At 41.8% G+C, this 26,792-nt stretch overlaps 1 protein-coding gene across 41 annotated transcripts in view; it reads left to right on the forward strand.

Moving 5' to 3' along the window:
• LOC115023600 (receptor-type tyrosine-protein phosphatase delta) overlaps positions 1 to 26,792 on the forward strand; it is a 191,153-nt gene that overhangs the window by 156,094 nt on the left and 8,267 nt on the right. For 8 of the 41 annotated variants that reach the window (XM_029454716.1, XM_029454722.1, XM_029454724.1 and 5 more), the window contains 18 exons: positions 395 to 700; positions 1,571 to 1,764; positions 2,125 to 2,151; positions 2,574 to 2,691; positions 3,671 to 4,258; positions 4,661 to 4,761; positions 4,863 to 5,119; positions 6,411 to 6,504; positions 8,305 to 8,514; positions 9,557 to 9,717; positions 11,602 to 11,613; positions 12,481 to 12,593; positions 14,814 to 14,855; positions 15,386 to 15,483; positions 18,457 to 18,580; positions 21,209 to 21,384; positions 22,511 to 22,630; positions 22,717 to 22,871. In XM_029454716.1, coding sequence (XP_029310576.1) covers positions 395 to 700; positions 1,571 to 1,764; positions 2,125 to 2,151; positions 2,574 to 2,691; positions 3,671 to 4,258; positions 4,661 to 4,761; positions 4,863 to 5,119; positions 6,411 to 6,504; positions 8,305 to 8,514; positions 9,557 to 9,717; positions 11,602 to 11,613; positions 12,481 to 12,593; positions 14,814 to 14,855; positions 15,386 to 15,483; positions 18,457 to 18,580; positions 21,209 to 21,384; positions 22,511 to 22,630; positions 22,717 to 22,871 — 2,896 coding nt within the window. The remainder of the gene's footprint in view (positions 1 to 394; positions 701 to 1,570; positions 1,765 to 2,124; positions 2,152 to 2,573; positions 2,692 to 3,670; positions 4,259 to 4,660; positions 4,762 to 4,862; positions 5,120 to 6,410; positions 6,505 to 8,304; positions 8,515 to 9,556; positions 9,718 to 11,601; positions 11,614 to 12,480; positions 12,594 to 14,813; positions 14,856 to 15,385; positions 15,484 to 18,456; positions 18,581 to 21,208; positions 21,385 to 22,510; positions 22,631 to 22,716; positions 22,872 to 26,792) is intronic. The other 33 variants (XM_029454736.1, XM_029454738.1, XM_029454735.1 and 30 more) reach the window with 14 other exon arrangements.

Genomic DNA, 26,792 nt, shown 5'->3' on the forward strand with positions numbered 1-26,792 from the left:
TAGGATATATATGATTTTTGTTTCCCTTTTTTATCATTTATTTTTCATGACAAAGGTAGGTTACATATGTTAAAGCTGTCCTTTTTCCAATCAACACCTTCCATCCATCAGTGTGTACACTTTTGTGTTGGTCGATGCCTTTTGTTTCGTCTTTATTTTGTGATGTTTCATTGATTTAAAATAAGTTTTATTTACCCATAAGTCCTTGTGCTTTTTTCTCATTTTGTGTCATTTTATTTTCCTTTTCTTTTTTCCTTTGTTTGGTCAATTCTACCATCATCACCTCGATCAAACCAAAAACCGAAACCTCCTTTAAACCAAAAAAATGCAACTCAATGAACGGCCTGACCAAACAAAACACCTTCACCTGCATCAAACCCAACTCACCAACCAGAACCCTCGGGCCCACCGCAGGAAGTCAAGTGCTATAGTTCCAGCTCCACCAACGTCCTGGTAAGTTGGCGGCCACCCCAAGTGGAATTACAAAATGGGATCATAACCCAATACACCATCCAATATGCTGCGACGGAAGGAGAGGATACGACTGCTCATCAAATCTCCAGCATCCCTACGGAAAGTTCTCAGTACCTTTTGGAAAACCTGGACAAATGGACAGAGTACCGCGTGACGGTCACTGCTCACACAGATGTCGGGGCGGGACCGGAAAGCCCGCCACAGCTCATCCGCACAGAGGAGGATGGTATGTGTTGCCTAAAAATAAGCTCCAGCTGCAAATCCAGTCTACCCCTCTTAACCTACCCCGTCAAATACTAACTACCTCGCCTATATCTACAACCCCTCTTCTTTTCTACCCCTCTGCCTGCTTCTGGTAAAAGTGACTGTGGCCACTAGATACTTCTTGCCCTATTTTGGACTTTGCCTTTTTCCACCCAAACAAACTGTGACTCACTTTGCGAAAGCACCTTTTTTTTGTGTGTGGCTTTTTTTCCCCTACGCTGCTCAATTTCAACACATGGTATGGCATTTTCAACTGCAGGCCTCCAACTTCCAGTCCCAACTGTCATTTTTGAAATATTCTCTGCAGTGTTTTTTTGAACGGCAGCATTTTTTTTTAGGAACTTGGCAAAAGGACAAGTTTTGGACAGTGGGAAAACCAAAAAAGTGGAAGAATTTTTTTGAAGGCCATTTTTTTATACTTTTTTTCTCCCCTCATGTGATAAAATCATTTTTTTTATTCATTTTTCCCTCGCACCATAGCCAAAATTCTTGTAGTGCTTCAAGCATTTGAAACACTTGAAGCCCCTTTTGGCTCCACTTTTCTATTTTGGCAAAACACATTTTTATTCCATGTTTTCAAAAAACCACTCTTCCCATTTTTAATGTTTCAAGATTAGGTCAGTTGTCAGACCTGTTTTTGCTGTTGTTTTTTCCCCTTACCATTGTTGAAATATTGATGTCATGCAGTGCTTGTCGCAGTTTGCTGCACTTTTGTGATTTTTTTTGTCACTGCAGCATTTTGCGCTACGGCTTTTGGGCAAGATTTAAAAAGAGGGTGAAGGGGTCTCTATAATTTTGACCTTTTTTCTTCTATCTCATGGTGTTCCTCCAGTTCCTAGCGGGCCACCTCGTAAAGTTGAGGTGGAGGCTGTCAACTCCTCGTCAATTAAAGTGATCTGGCGTTCACCGATGCCCACCAAGCAGCACGGTCAGATCCGAGGGTACCAGGTGCACTATGTCAGGATGGTTAATGGGGAGCCCACAGGACAGCCAGTCATCAAGGACATCCTGATTGATGATGCCCAGGTACAACACCCTCCTCAGCCGGCCACCTCATCTCTCAGACACATAGACTCTCTCTCTCACCTCTACATGCGCTACAGCAAAGTCTTTTATTTGGGGAGGAAAAAAAGCTCACTTTTTATCATGTCATACCTGAACTCAGTAAAATAGAAACTATTTAACTGTTTTGTCACTGATTGCAATTCTACTAAATACAGAAGCTGGGCACATATCTATCTACACAAATCTACATTAATATTAAAATAATAACACATTTATTTGGTGGTTGCAGAAAAACTGTGTGTATATTTTCTCACCAGTGATTAGCGTCTGGACCTGGCCTTATTTCTTGTCTCTTTTCTCTCCATATTATATCATAATCAGTGGGAATATGATGATTCAACTGAACATGTGAGTAGTTAAACTTGACAAAATCCCAAACTTGTTTCCCCTGCTGTCATCCTCTGCATGAATGGCATGTGTCTTTTGTGCATTAGGAGTTTTAAGTTTTTAAATATTAGCTTGAGCACTATTTCAACTTCCTTAAGATATTAAGACAACTGCAGATGGAATCCTTGACTAACACTAATACTGACCTTAAAGGTCTGAATTATATGAGTGTTTTCTGATGTCAAACACACTCTTTGCCAAATTATTTATTTACCAAATCAACACTTTCCCTTTCCACTGAAGCATGCCTCAATGTTAAGTATATGCTGAGAGAATGTGTCTTTTGTGATGCTGACCTCACATCCCACGTTTATCTCTGGACTTGCTTGTATCAGCACATCAGCGTGTGAGTGTCCTGCAACTAAAGTCCTGCATCTTTACAGGAAATGATCATCACAGAGCTGCAGGCTGAGACCACATATTCAGTTACTGTGGGAGCCTACACAACTAAGGGCGATGGTGCACGCAGCAAGCCCAAACTGATCACCACCACTGGCGCAGGTATTGTAACCGTGACTGCTGACACATCTCCCGTGGTTTTCTGCTCATATACTACTTTGTTATATCAAACTGCATTCCTGATCTGGAAAGCTGTGAACCTGCAGCTAATAAGAAAAGAAGCGTGAGGCAAATATTCTTGTCATCGAGCATGTAAAGTGTGAATGCAGCTAATTGCTCTCATTTAGTGAAATAATTCTTACACCCTGGTGTGACACGGAAATGCTGAAGGCATTTTTTAAATAATGAGAAATGTGAAGGGAGTGAAAGCAAGACAAGAAAAGAGTTCAGCTCTTTTACTCACCTCTCTCGACAGTGTTACACCCCAGTGAGATGTATAAACACATCAACTCATAATGAACGTCTGCCATAATAAATCAAAGCTTGATATAGTAATGTGTAATGTGTAATGTGTAATGTAATGTGTAATGTGTAATGTGTAATGTAAGCTTCTTCATAAGAGATTATTATGCAAGACACCACTACATTATAATCACTTATGATGCAGCATAGATTCATTTCACTTGAATGAATGCATTATTATAGATTCATCAATACGTCTCTCACTTACTTAACTTTTACTTAATAATACAATGATAACTTATGATTACCCCGAAGGGATTTTAAAGTACTTTTAAGAAATGTGGAGAAAGCGTCTGCGGGCGTTTTCTCTTGTAATTAGTTTATACTTTTTTCACTTTTATGACTCATCTTTTATTTGTCCTTGTATGAATGTCTGTGTTACTGCTGATGCTTGACCAGGTCTGGTTTGAGAATGAGACCATGTGTCTCAGTGAGATTACCTGTATAAATAAAGGTCAAATAAAATGATACGGCATGGAATATAACCGCATACTGAATGCACTTATACTGCACTATAGATATGGTCTTCGTAGAAAGTGTTAGCCACATATGATAAGATGGAAACAGGGTTCTCCAGAAGTATAACAAGTTGTCCCTCTCTCCATTGGTGCTATCTTAGTTCCTGATAAACCTCGGCTAATGGTCAGTACAACCAACATGGGCACAGCTCTCCTGCAGTGGCATCCCCCAGCATTAACCCACGGTCCCCTGCAAGGCTACCGCCTACGTTTTGGCCGCAAAGACGTGGATCCGCTGACTGTGATTGAGTTCCCCGAGCGAGAGAACCACTACACAACCAAAGAGATCCATAAGGGAGCCTCGTACACTTTCCGCCTTTCCGCACGTAACAAGGTGGGCTTTGGTGAAGAGACGGTCAAAGAAGTCACCACGAATGAGGAGGTCCCGAGCGGCTACCCTCAGAGCATTACAGCAGAGGGCGCCACCACCTCCACCATTCAGGTCAGCTGGCAACCTGTTTTGCTGGCAGAGCGAAATGGCCAAATAGTGAAATATGCTCTGCAGTATAAGGACATCAACAGCCCACGCAGTCCCTCCGAACTCTTCATCACTGCGCCGGAATCTACAGTCATCCTGGATAGCCTTAAGGCAGATACCACTTATGATATTAAAATGTGTGCCTTCACCAGCAAGGGCTCTGGTCCCTATAGCCCGAGTGTCCAATTCAGGACACAGCCTTTGGATCAAGGTAGGACCAGTCCCTGAACCTTTTTAGCTCTTTCCCTTTTAAAATCATCCTTTTCCTGCGCAGCACAACAACAGCAGCTTCCTCTGAAAGCCTCAGATGAACCCCAGGACTTTGGTGTTAACATAGTGTCCTATCATAGCCCTAATCTAAGAATGATTTAAGAAACTTACATTGAGTAAGTATGTTTGTGTCTTTGTGTCTCGTCAGTCAAGCAAAGTTCAGTCATTAATTTAAGTTGGTGTTGGTAAGAAGGTAAGAGGACAGTGTGTTCAGTGTAGCGCTGATTTCGGCCTGGTTATGAAGGAGACTCTCAGGTAAGCACTGGTGTGGGTCCATTAGTGTAGAAGGATGTTTTTTAAAGGATGTTTTGTGTCTAAATCACCTGCTCCCCCTTCCTTTTAGCAGTGTTTGCAAAAAACTTTCACGTGAGAGCTGCCATGAAGACATCCGTGCTGCTGATCTGGGAAATCCCGGAAACCTACAACCCAGCTCAGCCTTTCACTGTGAGCACTGCCGAGATAAAGACCTCCATATGTATTCATGTACTCAGGAAAGGATTCAGTGACATCCACCAACAAGACTTTGTCAACTCCTTCACATACAGATCCTTTACGATAATGGGCAGAGTGTGGAGGTGGATGGGAAGCTAACACGGAAGCTAATCACAGGCCTTCAACCTGAGACACAGTACTCCTTCCTCCTGACCAATCGAGGCAACAGTGCCGGAGGTCTGCAGCATCGAGTGTCCACCATGACGGCACCAGACATTCTACGCACCAAACCCTTCCTGATTGGCAAAACCAACTCAGACGGTATGGTGACGGTGGAGCTGCCGTCAGTGCAGACTGCTGAGAAAATAAGGTGAGTAGAGATGATCGAACTAAAGAACATTTCTAATAACTTGTAAGTAGGGCTGAAGGAGCCGATGATTTCAACGATCGGTCGAGAAGCCTCCATGCCACCTGCTCTTGCCTTGAAGATGGTTTCTGACCGAAAGCTCGCTTAGAGATTTCTGCACACTCGAGGGTGCAGATGTTTTTTCCATCCTGTCTGTGTAATTGTACTCAGAGTCATCTAGGATAACAGCATGGCAGGCTGTAAACTTTAACAAACCAAATCTTGCCTCTGACTCGAGGCATCGACCTGGAGTGCCGTCTCCCAGTTGATTCTGAATATCCAGATTTACTTCCCTACTTGTAATTGGCAACTTGCATCAAGCCAAACATGATTTGAGGTATAAAAATGGCTCTCTTGTTGGATATGCGACTTGTAAAGACATCACGATGGTGCCGTGGAACTTTCAATTGCTAATGCCCATATTAGTGATTATTATATCTTACTGACGCAGTATGAGTAGAAATAAAGAAGATAACTTGATAGCTGACCTTGTCAGGGGTTATTCTTCCAAAACAGGGTCATTTATATTCATCCCTACATTTCAGTGTAATATCCACTTCACCTCAATCATTACACAGTGAAGCAGCCCGACCCATTGAAGCGCGCTCCTCTAAGCCCTATAAAGTCTCTTATAGCCGTTCTACAAAGTCCAGGGTTGTCAGAAGGCCAAGGAGCACATCCGATTGTAGACTGAGGCTTCAAACCCATCTTGGGTTTTTTGATCTAGCTGGAAGCACTTGGCCCACCGTCTCCCCTGCCAGAGCTTAAACTAATTAGTTTCCCATTAGCCTGCCACACTGGCTTCCTGGCTAACGCTAGCTAGGGCAGTGCCCAACCAGGAAGCCCAGAAAACTCTGGCAGAGGCCGTTATCTCTGCTGCCACCCTGATGAAGGGATGAAAATCCCTAATTCTATATTTTTTCTGCATCCGCAGAGGTCTTCTAATTAGCCCAGGGGGCCTCAGGTGAGGTGTAGCATGTTGCCCGACTTTCCTGAACGTGCTTAAATTAAATCAAAATGGCCCCTAATTGATAAAGAATTCCATGAACTGCAAATGGCATGATTATGAATCTTGCATCGAGTTTCTGTTAAGCAAACTATCCTTTCTAATACAGGTCGACACGGTGCGATGCTGTACTTGTTCTTTCAGCCATACCGGCTTCTGTTTGTCCAGGAAACAAATAGCAGTGGTGAACGTGTGTGGTTGACCTTGTCTAGATTATTAATAAACTGTACCTTACACTGTATTTTCCAGGGGATATTACATCGTGGTCGTGCCTCTGAAGAAGCAGCGCACCGGCAAGTTTTTCAAACCCTGGGACAATCCTGATGAGATGAATTTGGAGGAGGTAAGTTCAAAGGATGACTCAGGTTACAAGGAAAGAAAAGGAAAAATATGACATTTTTCTATTACGCCGTTTTTGTACACATCTTCTTAATAGTGGCTACATAACTTGTGTGCACATACTTCACATTTCTTTCCTCAAAACTGGAAAAAAACAAGTTGAGGCCGTTCAGAGCGCAGGAGGAACAGGAGATGAGTCTCACTGATTGACGCAAATAGCTGCAGAGAGCACTGTTCATATGGAAATGAGAACATGAAGTAGCCATCAAGTGCACTGCAAACTCAACCCCCATCCCCACCTCCTCCTCCTCCTCTTTGTGTCTGTGGTAATTACCTGAAGAGCTGCATCAGGCCTTCATGTCTCTTCTCATTCCAGGCAAAGCTCGGCACGTATGCACGAAACGCTTGACAACTTTTATATTTAGCCATTTGAGATAATTCAGGAGCTTCTGTGCGTTGCAGGTATGATTAAATGTGTAAGCAATCACAAGCTTTTATCACTATATAAGCTGTGATTACATTTTAGGTGTTCCTTTATATGCAGTGTCAATCACTGAAAGTGTTTCTACGCATTCAGTGCAGCACAGACTACAGTCTTTGATCTAGAAAAGTGCAGCAATGTAAACTTATAAAAAGTTATTCCTGTTGAAATTCTGGCAAAGATACGTATTTGACAATCAAATCCTCTGGCAAATGACTTATCTTAATACTGAGTTTTATAATATGTATTTCTATTGTATAAACATCACAATACATCACATGTCTAGAGGGCTAAAAGAAAGAAACACGGCATGTCTCATATGGCATTGGCTTTACAGCTCATACCCACAGGCCCGTGTCTGTAGCCTTGACCGATCGCTCAAAAGTCGCCCCTCTGTCAGAATTTATTTGTTTGTCAATATTGGCACTCACCTTTTCCCAACTTTTCCCAAGGGCAGCTAGATTTAGCCGTGTTGACAGGAGAGATGATTGAAGACATTATCGGGCAGCACCAACAGCCCCGCAGCCAAAACAGAGCACACACAAGAACGCACACACTCTAATGTGAATGACAGGCGCACCGAGCGCACACACACTCAATCGTGCACACAAGAGTCAGAGATATGAAAACAGACGCTCGTACAACTCGCCGGGCTTGATTAGCATAATTATGATCCGTGCTTTGTACTGGAAGTTTAAAGTCAGATGGAACTTGTATGAAGGGCACACTGCGTTTCTTTCAGCCTATTAGTATTAGTATTATTTTAGGTTAAAGGAGCAGAGATGGTGTATTTGGCTCTATTATGAATTACTAGGAATGTTGGTTTGATTTCTTATAATTATCTTCCAAAACTGGCCGAGGTATTGGAAAATGAGTGTTAGTGTTCATTCTTTTTAAATTCCTGCCAATATCATACTCGTGTTTTCATTTTAAAGGCATAATGTAGTTAGAAACCATTTGTTTATACCTAATGTAATTTATCCTCTCTGTGCATATCTTTCATTCATATTTAGGAAAGAAATTATTTGGAAAATAAATATCGCTGTTACTCAAATCTCAGTTTTACCGTTTGAAGCTGTTGGTTAATCCTCAACTGTTTTATATTCTGGAAATTCACACAATATTGTAATCTCAGTCTTTTGTAGTCAGAAAACACTGATGAAATAAGTCATTGATCTTCTCTGTAATGTTCTGCCTATTGCAATCAGCATTTTCAACTCGGCAATCAGACGGGAATCTAGATAGACACATTTGGTCTGTGCGGATGATTTTCATGTGTGCTGGAAGTGTTATCAACCGTCTGCCTCTCACTCCTCACTGTAGCTGCTGAAGGAGATAAACCAAACTAGCAGAGGCCTTCGGTTCCGGAGGCAGGCAGAACCCAAAGCCTACATCGCTGCATACTTCAAAGACCTGCCCAGCGAGTTCACTCTGGGAGATGGCAAGACCTACAGGGGCTTTGAAAACAAGCAACTCCAGAATGGCCAGGAGTACATCTTCTTTGTGCTTGCTGTTTTGGAGATGTCTGAAAATGTAAGTTTTCTCTCTCACACTTGTATTATCTCTGTTTTATCTACGTGTGCTCCTTGAGTTCAGCCTCAGACATGAGCTTGTCTGCCTCTGGGATACTCTGTGCTAGTGATCTCATGGTGTTTGTGCTGGAAACTCTACACGTTATTAGACAGAGAGGGTTAAATCCACTGCGTCTTAGCAGAGGGTCGGCATTCGCTTCTGGTCAGATGTGACTCTGAGCCCTTGTGAGGCTTCGACTTAAAAACTTAAAGCTGCAGCTGGCCCGCGAAGCTGACCCTTGCTGCTTTGGGGAGAGAAACCCCTTATGACCTTAGCTGATCGCAAGAATACCTCGATAACAGTGCTCCTCTTTAATTGCGTCCTACGTGCGGTCCACCTTATCTCCGCGGCAGCAGCCAGTGTGTATGTGTGCATGCGTCTGTCTGGACTGAAGACCCAAAGCTGCATGATTAGGCAGCCGCAGGAGTGATATGATGGATTTGATGAGCTGCAGGGTCCACAGTGCTGCCCCGCACTCTCTCCACTAACCCCGAGTTCAGGTAGAGAGAAACGATAATGGCCAATGGAGGGAAATCTCTAATTTGCCCACTGAAGCATATATTTTCTTCCCCCAAGACCGTTTTCTTTATCTCCTCGTAGAAAGTGAAATAGTTCAATCAAAGCTCCTGTATAGGAGAGATATTGAAGATAATTTTGATTGGTCAAACTGCAGCTTAGCAGAAATTGCAGAGCAAAAACTTTGAATTGGTTTTTAATTTGTATTGTTGGTAATGCCGTCTTTGTCAAAGTCGTGTTAGATATGCTCTGAAGTGAGGGCAAATTAATTGAAGTTTGGCAGCAGTGCTTTGAATATCTTCAGCTCACACAAGTCTCAGCACTCAGTTCTGGATGTTTAGAAAACATTGGCAAGAAGATATCTGTATCTAAATCTCAAGATTATCATAAAATGATGGAGTAAGAAGGTCGAGTGTGTAGAAGCAGCATGTGGTGATAAACAAACCAGCATATTTCAAAGATATTTATCAGAGTTTTCCCGGCTCAGATCATGTACGCCACGAGCCCGTACTCTGACCCGGTCGTGTCAGCCGACATAGACCCCCAGCCCATCATCGACGAGGAGGAAGGCCTCATCTGGGTGGTGGGCCCTGTGCTAGCTGTTGTCTTCATCATATGCATCGTCATTGCTATCCTCCTCTACAAAAGGTGAGGATCTTAAATTATTATCTGCATAAAGAAATATATAAAAACTGTGTATGCTGTCCCCACTAAGTGAAACCAATGCACAGGGATCCACCTCCTAATACAGTAAACATATATTACTTATGTATGTGAACTAAAAAGTCATGTATTTATGGATGACCATTCAAATATTTAACATTCATGACACTATCATGCCCAAATTGTCAATTAGCACACAGAATACACTAAATGTAAGATTTTAACTTAAAGCCTGAGGCACACTGATCCTCAGACTGTCCATGACCCACCCACACACACCCACACACACCCACACACCCACACACCCACACACACACACACACACACACACACTTTCTCTCTCTACATATCCAGAAATGCAAACACACAGCTTCCCAAACTGTCAGGCATCAAATGCAGACGCCCACAATCCTTCACACAGACACGTGTGTTGACTGAAAGTTAATCAGACACATCCATCTACATCCTGCACGCACAAACACACACATGGAAAACTGTGGAAAACACTCTGGGTAGTGCAAGTTCACACTGAATCAAAACAGCTTTTTTTGGGTCTGAAACCCCCTAGTGGTAGCGAGACCTCGTGCTGTCACTGCTCATCAGTCAAGCGTAGGAGGGCAGAGCTTTGACTATCTGCTGCATGTCACTGTGTGTGCAGCTTTAGAGCAGCCCCGGGGCCTGGGCCAGAATCCTCTCCCGCTTCTACTACTACCCATTCCACGAGGGAGACTAGCTCCAGATCCCGACTCTGACCTTATGATGCCCTCCTGCTTTGCCATGATACACACATGCGCATATTTTACACACACTTTCCCGTCCTACACTATCATGTCTCTTCTCAGCTTTTGCATAAGGAGAATGTTCTGCAGTGTGCATTCAATCAAATGTCCAGCCCTAAGCACAATTTCTCAGTAGTCCTCAAGAAGTAATTGTGTGAAGGTAAGATTAGTAAGTGTAGAGTCAGCAGAAACAGAGCCAATACTGATACATACATAATAGTGTAATGTAAGAGGTTTATGTGCACAGCTTTATTCTCTTACACCTTATTGTCCTAGGATTCCATTCATATCAAGTTTGGTTTGGATAAGGTGAAATGAAAGAGAACAAAGACGGTGCGTACAGAAGGGGGGGGAGATTTACACATTGATTACCGAGCCAGTGTCACCGCCACGTTAGGGAACATCCAGTGCATAACCAGGAGATATTTCTCTTGTCAAGATCAATTTTTATGTGACAGGATTCTCCTCGTTGTCAAAACAAAGGGCAACAACCATGTTGTGTTGAGCTCTGAGAGGACACGGGGACAACAATGTGCAGCTTCATCCGACAGAAACATAACTCACAATACACCTGCACATTAAAAAGGGGTTAACAATGGTACAAATGCATTGTAATGTGGTATATGCTTCATAAATACATTCAAATTATGATCTCAAGTGTTGTGCACACTAATCTTGAGTGTGCTCAATTCTTGATTTCAATAAATGTAACAGGCTTATATGCAGGAAAAGACAGACACAGCAATTAGGAGTCAAGAGATGACTTTTTATGCTTGAACAAGAAGCAATCAGCTGAAACTGCTTGAAACAGCAGAGATACAATGTGCAATGTACAAACCCTGGATGCACCTGGGAAACTAGTATATGAAACAAAGAGCCCCAAGTCTGCATAATTGAGCATAATCTCTCAAGTGAAGCATCACTAATCGTACACGTAAAGGAAACATTCAGATATGATTGGTAATCGTTTGTCTCTTATAAAGTCAGTTATTCTAAAGCAACCGTTCTGGAATTCTCCATTATACAAAGCCAAAGGTCTTACCACCTAATGTTGTGTCGATATTTCTTTCCTTGCTGACCAATGGAGCAGCAAACCAGACAGGTAAGAGAGAGAAGTAGAGGACAACTAACTCCCTTTAAACCCTGTTTCTCCCTCGACTGTATGTATACAAACAAATAGAAATCAATCGTGAAATCATGCTATGTGCTAAATTAAAGCGAACACATGTTAAACACGTTGTTAGCAATAAGATATTTAAATGAAAGCTGTCAGCAGACAATTACAGGGAAATCCAAGCACAGATGTTTTACTTTCTACGACTACGAAACTTTGAATTCATAATGGAAACATATCGTCCATATCACCTTTTCTATTGTGCATATGTTGTAATTCCTACTAAATGTGATCCGTGTCAGTGACTTTGTGTTGAAACCACATTGCTTTCTATTAAACTGACAAACGGCATCTTGTGTCTGAGGTCACAATGCACAAATGCTCTCTACAAACAATGAATCTTGCATTGGAAATACAGAAAAATAACCCAAAAACACGAGAGTGGAACAAATACCAAGAATACTACAATACAATCGCCCTGCAGTAAATGATACCTTCTTGTTTCTTTGTACTGAATACAGTAACACTGTAATACAATCCAAACTCCACCCCTAACCACGGCTTCAAAATGACTTTGGGGTTCAACCGACACCCTGTCTGACACGATCACTGAGAAGTGAACATTAGGCTTCAGTAAAGGCGGCATTTGCTGGTTAAGGGCTATTGTATTGGATTGCATTATACTGTGAAGTGATGATGCTATTTAGTCCACCCCCTGCAGCCTAATGTACTGTAAGAATGCAGTCCTGTCACCTCTTTAATTACATATTTGCCTGCAGTATTTATTCATCCACAAGAGAAGCTTTGAGGTTTTACAGTAAAGAGAAAAACTACAATTTGCCGTTTGTTCTGCAGAAAAAGAGCAGAATCTGAAGCTAGGAAAGGAAGTCTCCCCAACAGCAAGGAAATGCCTCTGCATCATCCCACTGACCCCGTAGAGCTGCGGCGCCTCAACTTCCAAACGCCTGGTACGTATTGCAAATGACGGCAGTGACCTCCATCTCATTCACTGTCAGTTTACAACTGACTGTGCATTGTGGTGCCAACGCTACTGATTGTTCGCTTAAAAAAAAACGTGCTAATTGTAATCCAATATACTTTTTGTCAAACTCAGAAAATACCTCCTCACGGTCCATTAGCTGTCCGTTCTGTGTGTGCGCTAAAACAAACCCGGTGTTAAGACACAGCTCTGGCTCTGTAAATGGGAAACAAACAAAGTGCTCGGACTGAGCCACAGAACACTACTACAGCCAATAAGCAACAGGACCGGAGCAAGACCGTGGATCTATGACGAGAAGATACATCTCCAGAATCCACCTTTAAAGGAATACTGTATATTCACAATTAGCTTTATATTAAATCATGTTCCTTCGCCTCACACTGTAACAGCCTAAATACGAACCCATCGTCTGTGCAGTGAGACTGGCTCAACACAAGTGAGCAGTTTGCAGGTTGACAGCGGACAGGTGCTTAGAGAAGGCACAGAGGGTCAAAACTGACAGTTTCCTCCCCGGAGACACTTCTCAGTGGAAAATTAAGAGACAGAAATGCAAGCTTGACAGTTTCATGGCAGCTGTCGTCTTCCTCTGCACCTGGGTTATCCAGGTCATCAAGGCTTGTCATGCTTATTCAGAATAGCGCAGTCCTGCTTGGTTGGCATCCTGCTGCTAGGAGACAGGATGCAGCATCGTGGAAGGTGAGGGAAATACACAATGTGTCATGGCTCTGCGTGTTATTTCTTTGCGAATCAGTGGACGAGAAAGCAAGCTGCAAACACCAGTGTTTACTCGCTCTGACCTTTAGCACTGAGGTGAGCGGTGGTCAGCGGTCATGCCTTGGCTCAGTCATGTGGCCTTTTCCCGCCTGGGGAAACGATGGGAGTCACAGTCCATTTATCACCTGGAAAGCAGGTATGCATCTTTGCCCCCGTCCTGACCGAAGGAGACACACTTAACTGCCGTTTGAGCTCCTCTGGCACCGACTGCTTTGGGGACAGGTGTTCAGACACTGCCAATAATGTTGTAATATCAAAGCCATATTTTTCAGGTCAGCTCGTATGAAAGGAAGATAAATTATCCCTGCAGGCTCATTTTTGGAAAAAAAAAGATTTAGCATATTTATGAAAGCTCTTCAATGATGTTAGGACCATTACTGGCTGTTTCATCCTGGCAGAGGGGTATTTTTCCTTTTGGCGCAGAGTGATCTCAACCATCCTCCCACTATTTCACTCGCCTCTCAAGCCATCATTTTTTCCCCCAACAGCCTTTCTGAGAGCCGGCATATTGGCTCTCTCGCCCCTCCAAATGGACCAAACATTATTTCCTACTTCGTGACCACTTTCTCTCAAGTCCTCAAGCGCTTCTACATTAGACCACCTCTCTCCCCTACTTTCCTAGCCTTTCTTCCACCTCTTTACCTCTCAATGGACATTTTCATCTTAAGGATGCTTGATGCTTGAGCGACGGAGTGTTGGAAATGGTACTTTCATTGTCCCCCAGTGGTGGAAATGGATTTAGAGTAGCAGTCTGCAATAGAAACACCCTTCGTCGTCTTTGAGAGAGACGTGAGAGTGGGTGGGAAAACGAGGCACAGCTTCCATTAGCTAATGCCCACTTGTGCCAGCAACCAAAATTAAACATCACCTCATTGAAGAGAGAGACTGTCGTGCAACTGGTGTGTCAGAATGGCACCTGAACTGTGAAGTTGCAGATGTTTGGCCGGCCACAGGCTGGATTGCGACAGCATGGAAAGAAGTGTTCAAACCCTACTTGTGATTGTTTCCTGACATCTAAGCTCTTAAATATGCAGATGACACACCGCCACTACCACCCATATTCAACAATGTCAATTCTACATGGTCAAAGTCAAGGGAACTTAACTGCACACTCTGCAAGTGGTGTATCACAAAGTCAGCAGCCTCAGGTTAAAATGCCACATAATATCCTGCAGTTGCTCAACTTTGATTTGTGCTACTAAGACTTAAGCTTTCTTATGTCCATGAAGTACGCATGGTCGCACAGCCAAGCTTCTAGCATGATGATTGTTACTAATAGATGTGCCATTTAGAATACACACAATCATTTAACTACTTCTTGTCACATTTCTACCTTGTGTTTGTGAAGAAAATAGTCGCCACATTGCTAATGACATCTGCAATGTATTTAATTACACGGCCGTTTCCTCCGCAGGTTCAGGTGCGTCCAGTCACCCCAGTAACCTCCATTTGTCAAGTTAGTTGGTCTCGATTATGCATTTGACATGATTTGTTTTTTTTTAGCTTTAATTCCCTTCTTTTCTGCCTAGTCTTGTATTTCCATCCCCATCTAATCCATCTGGTGTTTAATGCTATGTCATCACAGGAGGTGGAGTTTGAAATGACAGCCTGAACACATGTCATCACTCAAAGCAGACATCAACATCTGGCCTAACATTTTGAATGTTTTCCGTTTTTCTTTTGAGATGTTTGTTTGTGTCTGTGTGTTACTGTCACGCTAACCCTCCACCGCAGCTTTCTGTGTGAATAACGGTTTTCTCTCTTAATAGGGAGAGTCTCAGTCGGGCAAGTGTGCTCGATGACTTCTCATTGGCTTCTGTGTCCATATTCTCTTTATGAGCATGGCCACCGCTTTGAGTGAACAAACTAGCCTAACAAGATCCACTTTTCCATTCCCCCTGTTAAACACACATGCTGCTTATCTAATGCTTGTGCGAAGCCCTCTTACAAGACTGCTGACTGACCTTCAGTCCATCTGATTGACAGGTATGGCAAGCCACCCTCAAATCCCAATTATGGACCTGGCAGATCATCTGGAGCGCTTGAAAGCCAACGACAACCTCAAGTTTTCACAGGAATATGAGGTAATTTAAGTGCCAATGTGGATTAAGCAGCTGTGATAACGTTTGCAAGACAATTCAACATAAAAGCATAAAGTATTATAAAGGAACACTTTATAATGAAATGCTATTTAAATATGTGAACTAATAGTTAGCAATGCTATAATGCTTTTATGTTATTCTAACATGTTATTGTTGCACACATAACATTGTATATTGTTAAGTTTTAATACTAAACGATTTGTAAACCTTTAAGAAATTAAATTAAATACATCTACAACCATCACATAGATGATGGATCAGATATACACTGTGTTATTGGTTAATCATTGGTTTTTGGAAAGTCTATTAACTTTATTTATTTATTATTATTATTATCATTATTAGAAAGTTGCAACTATAACAAGTTCTAATACTTTGTTTTATAAATATATATATATATATTTATATATATATATTTTTAATATATATATATATATATATATATTATATATATATATTTTAATATATATATATATATATATATATATATATATATATATATATATATATATAAATATATATATTTATATAATATAAAATATAAAATGTTTTAATGTCTGCAACAATATACTGTTAACATTTTACTTATGTAATCAGAATATAATTGTTGCCGTCTTAGCTATGATACAATATATAATTTATTATTTATGAATTATTATTTCATTGTTTGTTAACAGTAAAGTAACTAATAACTACATTTGAATGAATTATTCTTATGTATTATTGATATTATAAAGTGTTAGCAGAATATCTTCACCAGACTAACGTTAAATCTAAAATCCCTCACTAAGTCTTGCAGTAATTAATAACATTAATAATAACCGCACTTAATTTCCAGTTCCATGTTATTGAGCTGCTGGCTCACTGGTGACTTACTGAGACACTTGAAAGTTATTCATTAATGTTATTACCTGTGCTTTCCCTGCGATGACAAGTACAAAATGCCTCCTGTGAGAAAGGCCGATAAGACTAAACAGAGTATAAATGTCAGTGTGACACAATTTACCAAAAGTATCAATAATAGGAGTTAAAGTCAAGGCAGCGCTACACGTGTGTTTCATGAACATAATGCACAGACTGACACTATATGCTGATGGGAGTGAGTCTACTAATACCTTCTCATCAGTTAGTCAGTCTGGAATAACACCATGGAACAAAAGGTGATAGTTATGTTTATGTTTGGTGAGATTAGACCTTCAAATGTTAAGTGCCCTCTAAAGCTGAGAGCTGCAATCAGACAGGGTTTCCTTCAGAAAGGCTTTGCATCGTAGATGAACTCACGCAGCATGAAAACTACGCGAGCAAAAGGTCCTTTCAGGGCGTTTTGTGTGAGAGACTCGGTCCCCGTTTCTCCGACCGTTCCTCTGTGCGGGTCCGGCAGCGACTCAAAAACCTATGAGGCCACCATATGGGCGGCTGCCAAGCTGCCCAATCATTACTGCAGCTTAAGTACATTGAATTCCAATTTCATCGTGCTTATTCCACAGCAGTGGAAAGCAATTTTGTGAGCACAATGAAATAAAGATTTTTATTATGAGTAATGTTGCAGCCCACCACTGTTTCAACATATTTTGATAAAATATCAGGCTCAGCCATTATTATGCTTTAAGTGATTTCTGCAGATAAAGAACTCCTCGCTGAAATATATGATTGTATTCACATTGTGCTTGTATGCTCTTAAATACCCCTTAATGCCTCCATGGTCATAACACGAGTATAAAGTTGGGCATCATTAAAAATGAATAATTAAGCTTATGCATTTATTGCTCCCATAAATTACCCTAAAGAAGTCATAACAGTATGATCATATTCACATCTGGTTATATTATAAGCAAGGTCAGGGTACTAATGTGTCTGAGAGTTTCCATGCTTCCTCGTGCTCTTGTGTTTCTACTTCCAGTGGAGATTAACTCGTAAAAGCCGTCTGTAGTCATAAAAAACATAAGCAAAATATTTTCCCTGTAATGTGAAATGTAATGCCATCTTTCATGTCTTTATATTTTCCCTTTGTGATATTATATTTTATAGCTCATTTATCGGTGATGAGGGAGCATTATCAATCTTTGCCTTACCAAGCTGAACGAGCGCTTGGATAGCAAATTCTGTTGAACTAGTCTCAAGTGTGGGATTCTAGTTTGTGCCGTAAAGTCCTAATCAAATGAGGGAAGCCGCTGGAACACAAGCTTTTCCTTTGTGACCGATTCTGAATGTATCTTTTTGTAAATCTAATCATTTGTATATAGCTGTTCTTTCGTGCCAAAGACGACACGTAGTTCCCAAAAGTTTAAACTTTTTAAAGTCAAATTAACATCCACGAAATGCTGCTTTTAATTTAAGCTCTGCACACAAAAGGTTCCACATTCTCTACACCGAGAGGATCGAATACATTCCACTTAAATTAAGTGAGAAGAATAAAAGTGTGGGATCAAATAAATCAGCTGTCAGAGGAGGAACGCTCGCATGTTCCTGTATTTCCTCTTTAAGTCTTTAACATCATTTGACCTTGAGGGAAAACAGTATTCATGCAAGACGGACTAGAGATGGAGAAATATTTTACAACCTTTTCTGCACCACTGTTTTGCACACATGAGGAGGTCTAACAGCGGCACTAAAACTCAATGTTATGCATGACATTAACACAGAATATTTTCAGCCAAATATCTCATCAGCGTGGAGACAAAAGGACACACACAGCAGAAGTCATCAGAGCTGTAACTTTTATAGTCAGCCTTGGAAAAACAAGGGCCTGCTGAGCATGTGAAGACACACAAGGCTTCGTGCACTCGTCATGTAAACATTATATAACTGCGCTTTTATTTCAGTAAGCTTTCTGATATTGATTTTACACAAACATCTCATAGGAAAGTGTTGAATTCGATCTCAGCAATGAAGCGCTGGTAAATGTTAACATTATATAATAACCATTGTAATAACAAATGTTCTTCTACTTCACAGTCCATCGACCCTGGTCAGCAGTTCACCTGGGAGCACTCGAACCTGGAGGTCAACAAACCAAAGAACAGATATGCCAACGTGATTGCCTACGATCACTCCAGAGTCCTGCTCTCTGCTATTGATGGTACGCCGCCCACTAGCATCTTCCATCCTCACTGCTCTATCGATTGTGCAGACAGCCAGTACAGCTGTATCTCTCACACCACACTGTACTTTTAAATGATATCCCTGCACTAGCACGTCACGACTACTTATTTCCTTCCATGCTTCAGGTGCTTGCAAAGAGAGAGATGACTTTAGAAATGGACGATTGTCTCTTAAACTGCTGAGTGAGGCTTTCAAGCCAGATAAAAAGATCACCTGGAGTTTCACCAGCGTCTGTTTCTCTGGTCCTTTATATTCCCCACACTGACTCTGTATGAAGACATGTCCTGTTTTGTTTTTTTGTTTCAAAACAGTGGAAGATAATTCGACAGTGTAGCACATTATAATTTGCGTTCGTTTAATTAAAAATCAGACGTAAAAATAATCTTAGAAAAAAAAGCAACGCACGAGATAAAGTGTTAAGAGAGTAACTTTATAGGGACAGGACTCTTTGTTTTAATTTGCTTTTGTAAAGCACTTTGTAACATAGTTAAGAAAAGGGCTATATACGTAAAGTTTATTACTATTGTTGTTGTTAGGACTCAAGATGTGTTCACTTCAGTCCTCTAAGTCTTTGGCACGTTAAGAAAGTGTTGCACTGTACAGTACTTCTAAACAATGAAAGGCCATTTGGAAATGGTCAGTTAAGTGCTGGCTCCTTCACCAGTTTATTGGATTAAACACACACACACACACACACACACACACACACTGCTATTAATTAACCATTTCCATTGAGCTGCTCCAACGGAGGGTGAAGGGAAATAAACAAAGAAGTAAACGGCTATTGTGACAAAACCAGATAGATAAAGAGTCAAAGAGGCCTTTTTGCAGTCTCTCAGAAACAACACAGCTTGAGTGTTGATGGAACTCCATTAGCCAGGCGTATAAACACATCTGCACAGCCACATTGAAGCCTTTGTGCCGTAGCATGTGAGTAGTTCTCAGCCAGGGGGACATGAGGGACTTCCTCTCTTCCTTCTCAAGCTTAAAGCCTCTTGGCAAGCGATGAGTCTATTGTTTACTTTGATTGAGTTCTTTGAATAAAAAGGGATTTGGGATTTGACATCAGAATTTGAAGACAGCTCCTCTCAGAAAGTGTTGATGTGAGGATGGATCTGCAGAATCTTTGGAACACAGGCCCGCCGACGCTTCAGCACATTTGTGGACTTTAACTGTCGTGACATGACTGAATTCGCTCGACTTTTAACGACTGACGAGGCTACTCCTGCCAAGTCGCCCGACCGTACAAAACATGCGCTTAGCAGGATTAAACTGGTTCCTGAAGTTAATCCCTAAAACTTTGTCTTCCCTTCATTTGTCAGAAGTGTACAGTTTCTAGATTCAATTAGTATATATCTGTTTTTGTGAATATGATCCTCCATCAATTCTTTGCTCTTTTTGGAACAAATTACGCAAGAGCTCAATCTTTTCTCCATAGATCTATATTTAGAGTGGGAGCTGTCACAAGCCCGTCGATATTAAGATAGTGAGATGTCACGTGACAACTCAACATGCATAGCACCACTACACATCCTCATGTTGCACTAACATTCTTCTGTATGTCCTTTAAAATTCATTTGCTTAGTACTGAACAGCGCTGGAGCAATGTTTATTTCGCAATAAGCATATTGGTAGAAAATGGTAGAATTTATACAAATCCTGAGTGACGGAAAGCACAAAGGCAAAATCCATTTGCAAACAACTTGCCTCATTCTCATTAAACCACAGTAATGTCTCTCTTTGCTTTTTCTTTTCAATTTGAAAACGCACTGGGCTTAATTGCATTTATCCCTTGTCCATCATGGAAATGTACAGCCGCCTGGCTGCGTGGACAACTTCAACAGCAACAGAGAGGGCGGGGGACATACGGGAAAATTATGTGGGCTGGTTTTTGAATGTGTTCATATTTTCTTTCCTTTTTTCTGTTCTACCTGGGAGTAAAAGGGAGTCTTGGGGAGAGGAGGGAGGGGGAGCAGTTGGAGTGAGGGGATTCTCTGATACGTGGCGCCCATGCAGATGAGACTTATCTTGGTCGACCATGTGTGCACGAAGCCCCTAAACTGCCAGTCCTGAAGCATTGACTAGCTGTCAGCTCTGTCTCTTCCGCCTGGATTCGAAAAGGCTGCTGTGCCTTTCATTTAATATAAGCAAAGGGAATGAGGAGTGAGGAGGAAAATTGTTTTGCTAGTTTTTTTTGTTGGTTTGTTTTTCTCCATGTGAGGTGATAGACTTTTACAGACCAAGCTTTATCTGTAAGTCAGGAGCAGATATGGGAGAGGGACACAACAACGGTGGATTTAAAAGTGTTGTTGATAGCAAATGCAAATCCTCATCGACTGTTCCCAATCTTACAGTTTTATGCTATTTCTCGATTTATTACTTACAGAAGACGTTGGCTTAACTGACTTCATTTTAGGAAATCGGCTCATGTGATGTCATCTGAATGTGGGGGAGAGATTGACGTTACCTCTAGAGGGAACACTTAGGAAGCAACAATCACCAGTATGTTGTGACATTTATCGACTTTTCCGCATCGTGTTCGACAACAAAGTTAATGCATTTGTTGCTTTTGAGTCTAACTCCCATCAACATGTTCTCCTTTTAGGAATCCCTGGAAGTGACTACATCAACGCCAACTACATTGATGGCTACAGGAAGCAGAACGCCTACATCGCCACCCAAGGATCTCTGCCAGAAACATTTGGTGAATTCTGGAGGATGATCTGGGAGCAGAGGAGTGCGATCATCGTCATGATGACCAAACTGGAGGAGCGGTCGAGGGTAAGAGACACAAACACAGACACAGTCGTATGTCTCTGTGGTAGCAGGATTCAAATGCAATGACAGAAACACCTAATAAATGACCGGGTCTAAACGAAGTCAAGCAAGTTATTAACGAAGACTTAAACACCAACTGTGACCATATCGACACGTAACATTGTTGACGAAAAAACACTAAGATATGACCTCGTAGGCGCATGTATCCACGCGTTCATGCACTCGCCTCACCAACACAGCCGTTACAGAAGCATCCTGAATCCTTTCTGTTGACTAGTGTCATGGCTCCCTTCATTGGCCCAACACTGTTTACGGCATTGGTTACCATCAGTGATAAAAAGAACAGTGAAATCGCAGCTGTATGCACTCACCACTCCTTTAAGGTTGACATGGTCGAAAGGCTTTGGCTCTCTCTCTCTCTCTCTCTCTCTCTCTCTCTCTCTCTCTCTCTCTCTCTCTCTCTCTCTCTCTCTCTCTCTCTCTCTCTCTCTCTCAGTGTTTGACTGAGCACATGAAAGCTTGCACAGACTCCATAAACTACTGACCTTCACACTCGTCTCTCCTAAGAGCCTGGCACAGTGTTAACAGAGGTGCTGACTCAATCTGCAGAGCCCTCAGTATCTTTTCGATCTCTGGCTGATTTTAAATATTGTAGAAACTGTGAAAATGCATAATTCTCCAATGAAATTAGCTCCATGCTGTCAGGTGTCTGTTTCACTGTATATATGCTTTGTAATATAAGAGTGCTTCCTGCAAACACACCCATCCTGATCCTGAGCAGTAACGCTATAATGGAACAGTTCTTTATTGGCTGTTAACTGGGAAACAAAGCTGCACACTCCAATGGCAATAAAGCTGAGCTTGTTATATGATTGGAAACTGTGGTTACCTTTGTAATTATGTCTGGACAATTAATAGCTCCGTCGGCTCTGTACAAATATCTCAGGCCATTTAATTGATTATGAAATCAAACCGAGTCAGCAGGAATGAGGGACATTTATTTTGCAATCAGCATTTGTAGTAAATATACCTCAATCGTTTTTAATTACAGAAATAGGTCAATACTAATCAAAGTATTTGTCAGATTTGATCCAGACTTGTTGTAACGTGAAGTTTCTCTCCACTGTAGGTTAAATGTGACCAGTACTGGCCGACAAGAGCGACTGAGACATACGGCCTCATCCAAGTGTCATTGCTAGACACAGTCGAGCTGGCCACATACTGCGTCAGGACATTTGCACTTTTTAAAGTAAGGAGCGCTTGGATTTTATTGTCTGTCAAGTGCTTGATGTGAGCCGTGTTGGTCACTAACCTTTCTCCGCTTCCATAATCCAGAATGGCTCCAGTGAGAAGAGAGAGGTGAGGCAGTTCCAGTTCACGGCCTGGCCAGACCACGGTGTACCCGAGCACCCCACTCCGTTCCTGGCCTTCCTGAGACGGGTGAAAGCGTGCAATCCTCCAGATGCAGGGCCCATGGTGGTGCACTGCAGGTGAGAAAACAACATGGCTTCACAAAGACATCCCCAAGCATGAAATTGATTTTTTATTCTCTCCGTTTGCTGTAATGAAAATATGAGTACATGACAAAATGGTCGTTTGGAGTCATTTGTGTACTGATGATTTTTAAAAAGAGATAAAACATGAACCAGAGGAATACATTCTGGAGGAAACTATGGCTCACTTTAAGCCCAAACAAATCAGCCTACTAGCTTTCACAGAAGCCACTTTAAATCTGAAGGTGTTTTCAACATCGCAGCACAAAGAGTACTGGTGTCATTGCCCTCAGCAAACTCAAACATCTCCGCCCAACACACACACACACACACACACACACACGCAGACCTGTCGTGTTCCTTGCTACACCACTAATATGTCGCACATCAGCAGCCCACAAGTCCTCGGCTTATCCCTGGGGTTATAGCATCCGAAACAAATAACTTTAATTTTCACGCCAACTTCACTTCCCTCAGCTACATAAGCGACCCGACTCCCAACAGAGAGGCACAGGGATATAAAGCAGACTTCTGGCTCCTCTCAACTCAGGAAGTCATCCGAGGCTGTGCACAGAGAAAGCAAGTGACTGATGGGGGAGAAAAGAACATAGCGAGTGTAATAGATACGAACTTGTGTCAGAAAGTGACAAAAAGGGAAGGGGGATTACTGAAGAATTAGAATTACCACATGCTGAAGTTAATTAGAGCTAGTTGCCGAATCGCTTCAAATTGAAAATCCTGACTCATTTACAATGAGCAGAATGCAGGAATTAATGTCACCCTGCAGATGGGAGTTTTTAATTCCTCTGGCTCCCTATCAGATACAGCCAAGCTTCAAATCCTTTCAGAGGCATTCCCTCACTTCATGTTAGACCACCATTTTAAATAGAGCCACCGTTTATCTCTACGTACTTGCAAAATAATATCGCAAGTGTTTTGTGGTTAAGCAGAGATACACTGTAGACAAATACATTCTGTACCGTAGGAGCTGAAACTGTTTATGCAGATGCAAAAAGGCCTAAATAAAAGCTTAAAGAAGAAAGATGTGTCTTGCCTATGATTAACAGCATGGTACAGTCTCTTAAGCAGTTGATTCATTAGTTGGTGTAACAAAAATGTACGTGCTGAGGGGCCTCATGCAAAGACCATGAAGGGCTCTGGATCTGTTTGTTTGACTGGTGGCGTATGAAGTTAAAGTTAGAAGAACTGACTAAAAAATACTGCACTGTTCCCATTCTCTGCAAAACACTCATTAGAAACATGTTGATTTGTCATAATTTTCATTATCTCCTGACGACCATAGGACACACAGATCCTCAGATATATTATCTTCCTCCAAACAGAGATTTTTACAATGTAAAACGTCTCGACTGTCTTCAAATCACTCATATTCATGTATTTATTTATTTGGTTCAGTCAGACTCTCACACAGACCCAGAATGCTGATGATGTTGTGTTGCACATGTTTAACACTCTGCAGTAAACATGGTTTCGTGTTTGGCTCCACCACAGGAGTATTTAACAGTAATAAGCAAAATGCCTTAACGTGTTTCCACTGCACTTCTCACAAGGTTAAATCACAGTATGTCTTATGAAGGAACATTATAGCGTGTTTCTCGCTGTTTCACTAACCCAAAGGTCACGGACTGTTTTGCTGTTGTAGCTGCAGGGCTGCCCAGGCGTTGGGGTGACAGTAGAGGTCAAAAGGTCATGATTGAATGTCACGGAGAGTACTGGCCTCTCCCAGTAGCTTAGAAAGGAAACTTTTGATAGAATATCCCAGCTTTGAGCTTTACATTAACCCGACAACCTAGACACATTTTCCTCTTTCTGTTTTTTTCCCTTTTCTCTATATAACTGCAGAATGTAGTTTCCTTACCCAACTGCCTTCACATAAACTATGTTGGTTGTAAATGACAAACTGCTAGAAGCTTTATATTTACCTTGTTTAAGCACTTTTCTTGTGAGTGTTTCAAGTGTTTCAAGTGTAAGTGAACGTAATGATGGACAGCAACAAATGGGTTCTGCTGCAGGGTTTCGGAAGTTTTTCATTGTGAACAAGAGTTAAGAAGTAACTGCACCTTTAATTGCAAACAAGTCTGGTGACAAAGTGCCTGAGTCTAGCCTCTCCGGTAGGTTTAGTACCACAGAGGCTTATAAAACATTAAACATGGGCTCCTCATTTCCATCAAGCCAAACAGTTGATGCTCGCTCAGCGTCAAACAACAGTAGATGCTCGCTCAGCGTCAAACAACAGTAGTGAGGCTAACACAGCAAAGATGCAACAGTAGTGATGCTAATACAGAGAAGATACAACAGTAGAGATGCTAACACATGGAAGATACAACAGTAGTGATGCTAATACAGGGAAGAAACAACAGTAGTGATGCTAATACAGGGAAGATACGACAGTAGTGATGCTAACACAGGGAAGATACGACAGTAGTGAAGCTAATAGCCTACAGGGAAGATATGACAGTAGTAGGGCCTAATGCTAATACAGGGAAGATACAACAGTAGTAGGCTAATGCTAACAGCCTACAGGGAAGATACGACAGTAGTGATGTTAACACAGGGAAGATACGACAGTAGTGATGCTAACACAGCAAAGATACGACAGTAGTGATGCTAACACAGGGAAGATACGACAGTAGTGCGCTGCAGTAAAACTAATTGTGGCGTTGGAAGAGGAATAGTCGTGTGGTTGTCAAGACAAGAATCAGCAGCGAGTGGGAAAAGCTGGAAATTAAGGACTTTTTTAATTTACTTTCCACATTTTGAAAAGTATTCAAAGACTAACATTATTATTGACTCCATTAACAGCAATGAGGTGACCCTGGTGAGTTTAAGTTCATGTGTGCATGCTCAATAGGCAGCGCAGGGACATGGTGACAGGTTAGCTGACGGCAAGAGATTTGGTAACAATACATAGCCTATGTAATTACTTTCACTGCTGCTCATGCTTTATCTTCTCAGGACTCATTGCAGCTGTATTTTAAACTGCACTCTCTCTCTGTCATCCACTATTCCCTAAACTCCTGGAAAGCATATTAGTCTGACACTTAATGTGTGTCGACGTCCAAAGCAGCTGGTCTTGACTGGCTCAAAAGGGAGTGTCAGGTCATTAGTGCAGTCAGACCGCCAGCACCCTTCAACTGCCAAATGTAGCGTTGGCCTTCTGCACCGGCTCACCACACGCACGCACGCACACACACACACACGCACACACACCATCACTTGTCGATAAAGGAATATTGCACATGTTTCAAGCATTTCCTGGTCTTAAACTTAGGAAATAAATGTGCTTAATATATATTCCTACTATACAACTTCAAGATAACTGTCTGCATCTCTCCCTGCACAACACAACTCCACCTTCTGTCTCCTCACCTCCCTCCCCCCATTCCTCATCTTCCTCCGTCTCCCTCTCTCTAGCTCACTGCTGTCACTCTGTCACTTACTCTCTCGCAGGTCATCACTCTCCCACATTCAGGTCTGCACTGTAAAATGTTTTCAGATTGGAAACAGCTGGGGTAAAGGGAGAAATGTTTTCTAGTTTCTGCATCCCTCGCCCAGGAGCTGAGGTGTTCTCAGACCTGGAAGTGATTAATTCTTCAAATATCACTGAGATACTTTCACATTTCTGTGCAGCCTGATTCTTTCTCTGACTCTCGTGCACATTGTGCAATCGCCCTAGAGATGTGAAGAGTTCTGTAACAATAAGAAATAAGTTCAGCCTCATTCAGCCAATGTCAGCCATTTTAAAAGTGATCATCAGATCATTTGTTAAAGCCAATGACTCCCATACGTGTCTTTATTCCATTCACAGCACAGTTCCAGTGCAGCATGGCACATTAACCACACTTGGCCCCCAGGGACTAACTTTACTCCCTCTTGAGTTTTCCTTTGCAACCCTAT

Source organism: Cottoperca gobio, chromosome 18 (assembly GCF_900634415.1).
Source record: "Cottoperca gobio chromosome 18, fCotGob3.1, whole genome shotgun sequence".
In the NCBI taxonomy this organism is placed as follows: domain Eukaryota; kingdom Metazoa; phylum Chordata; class Actinopteri; order Perciformes; family Bovichtidae; genus Cottoperca; species Cottoperca gobio.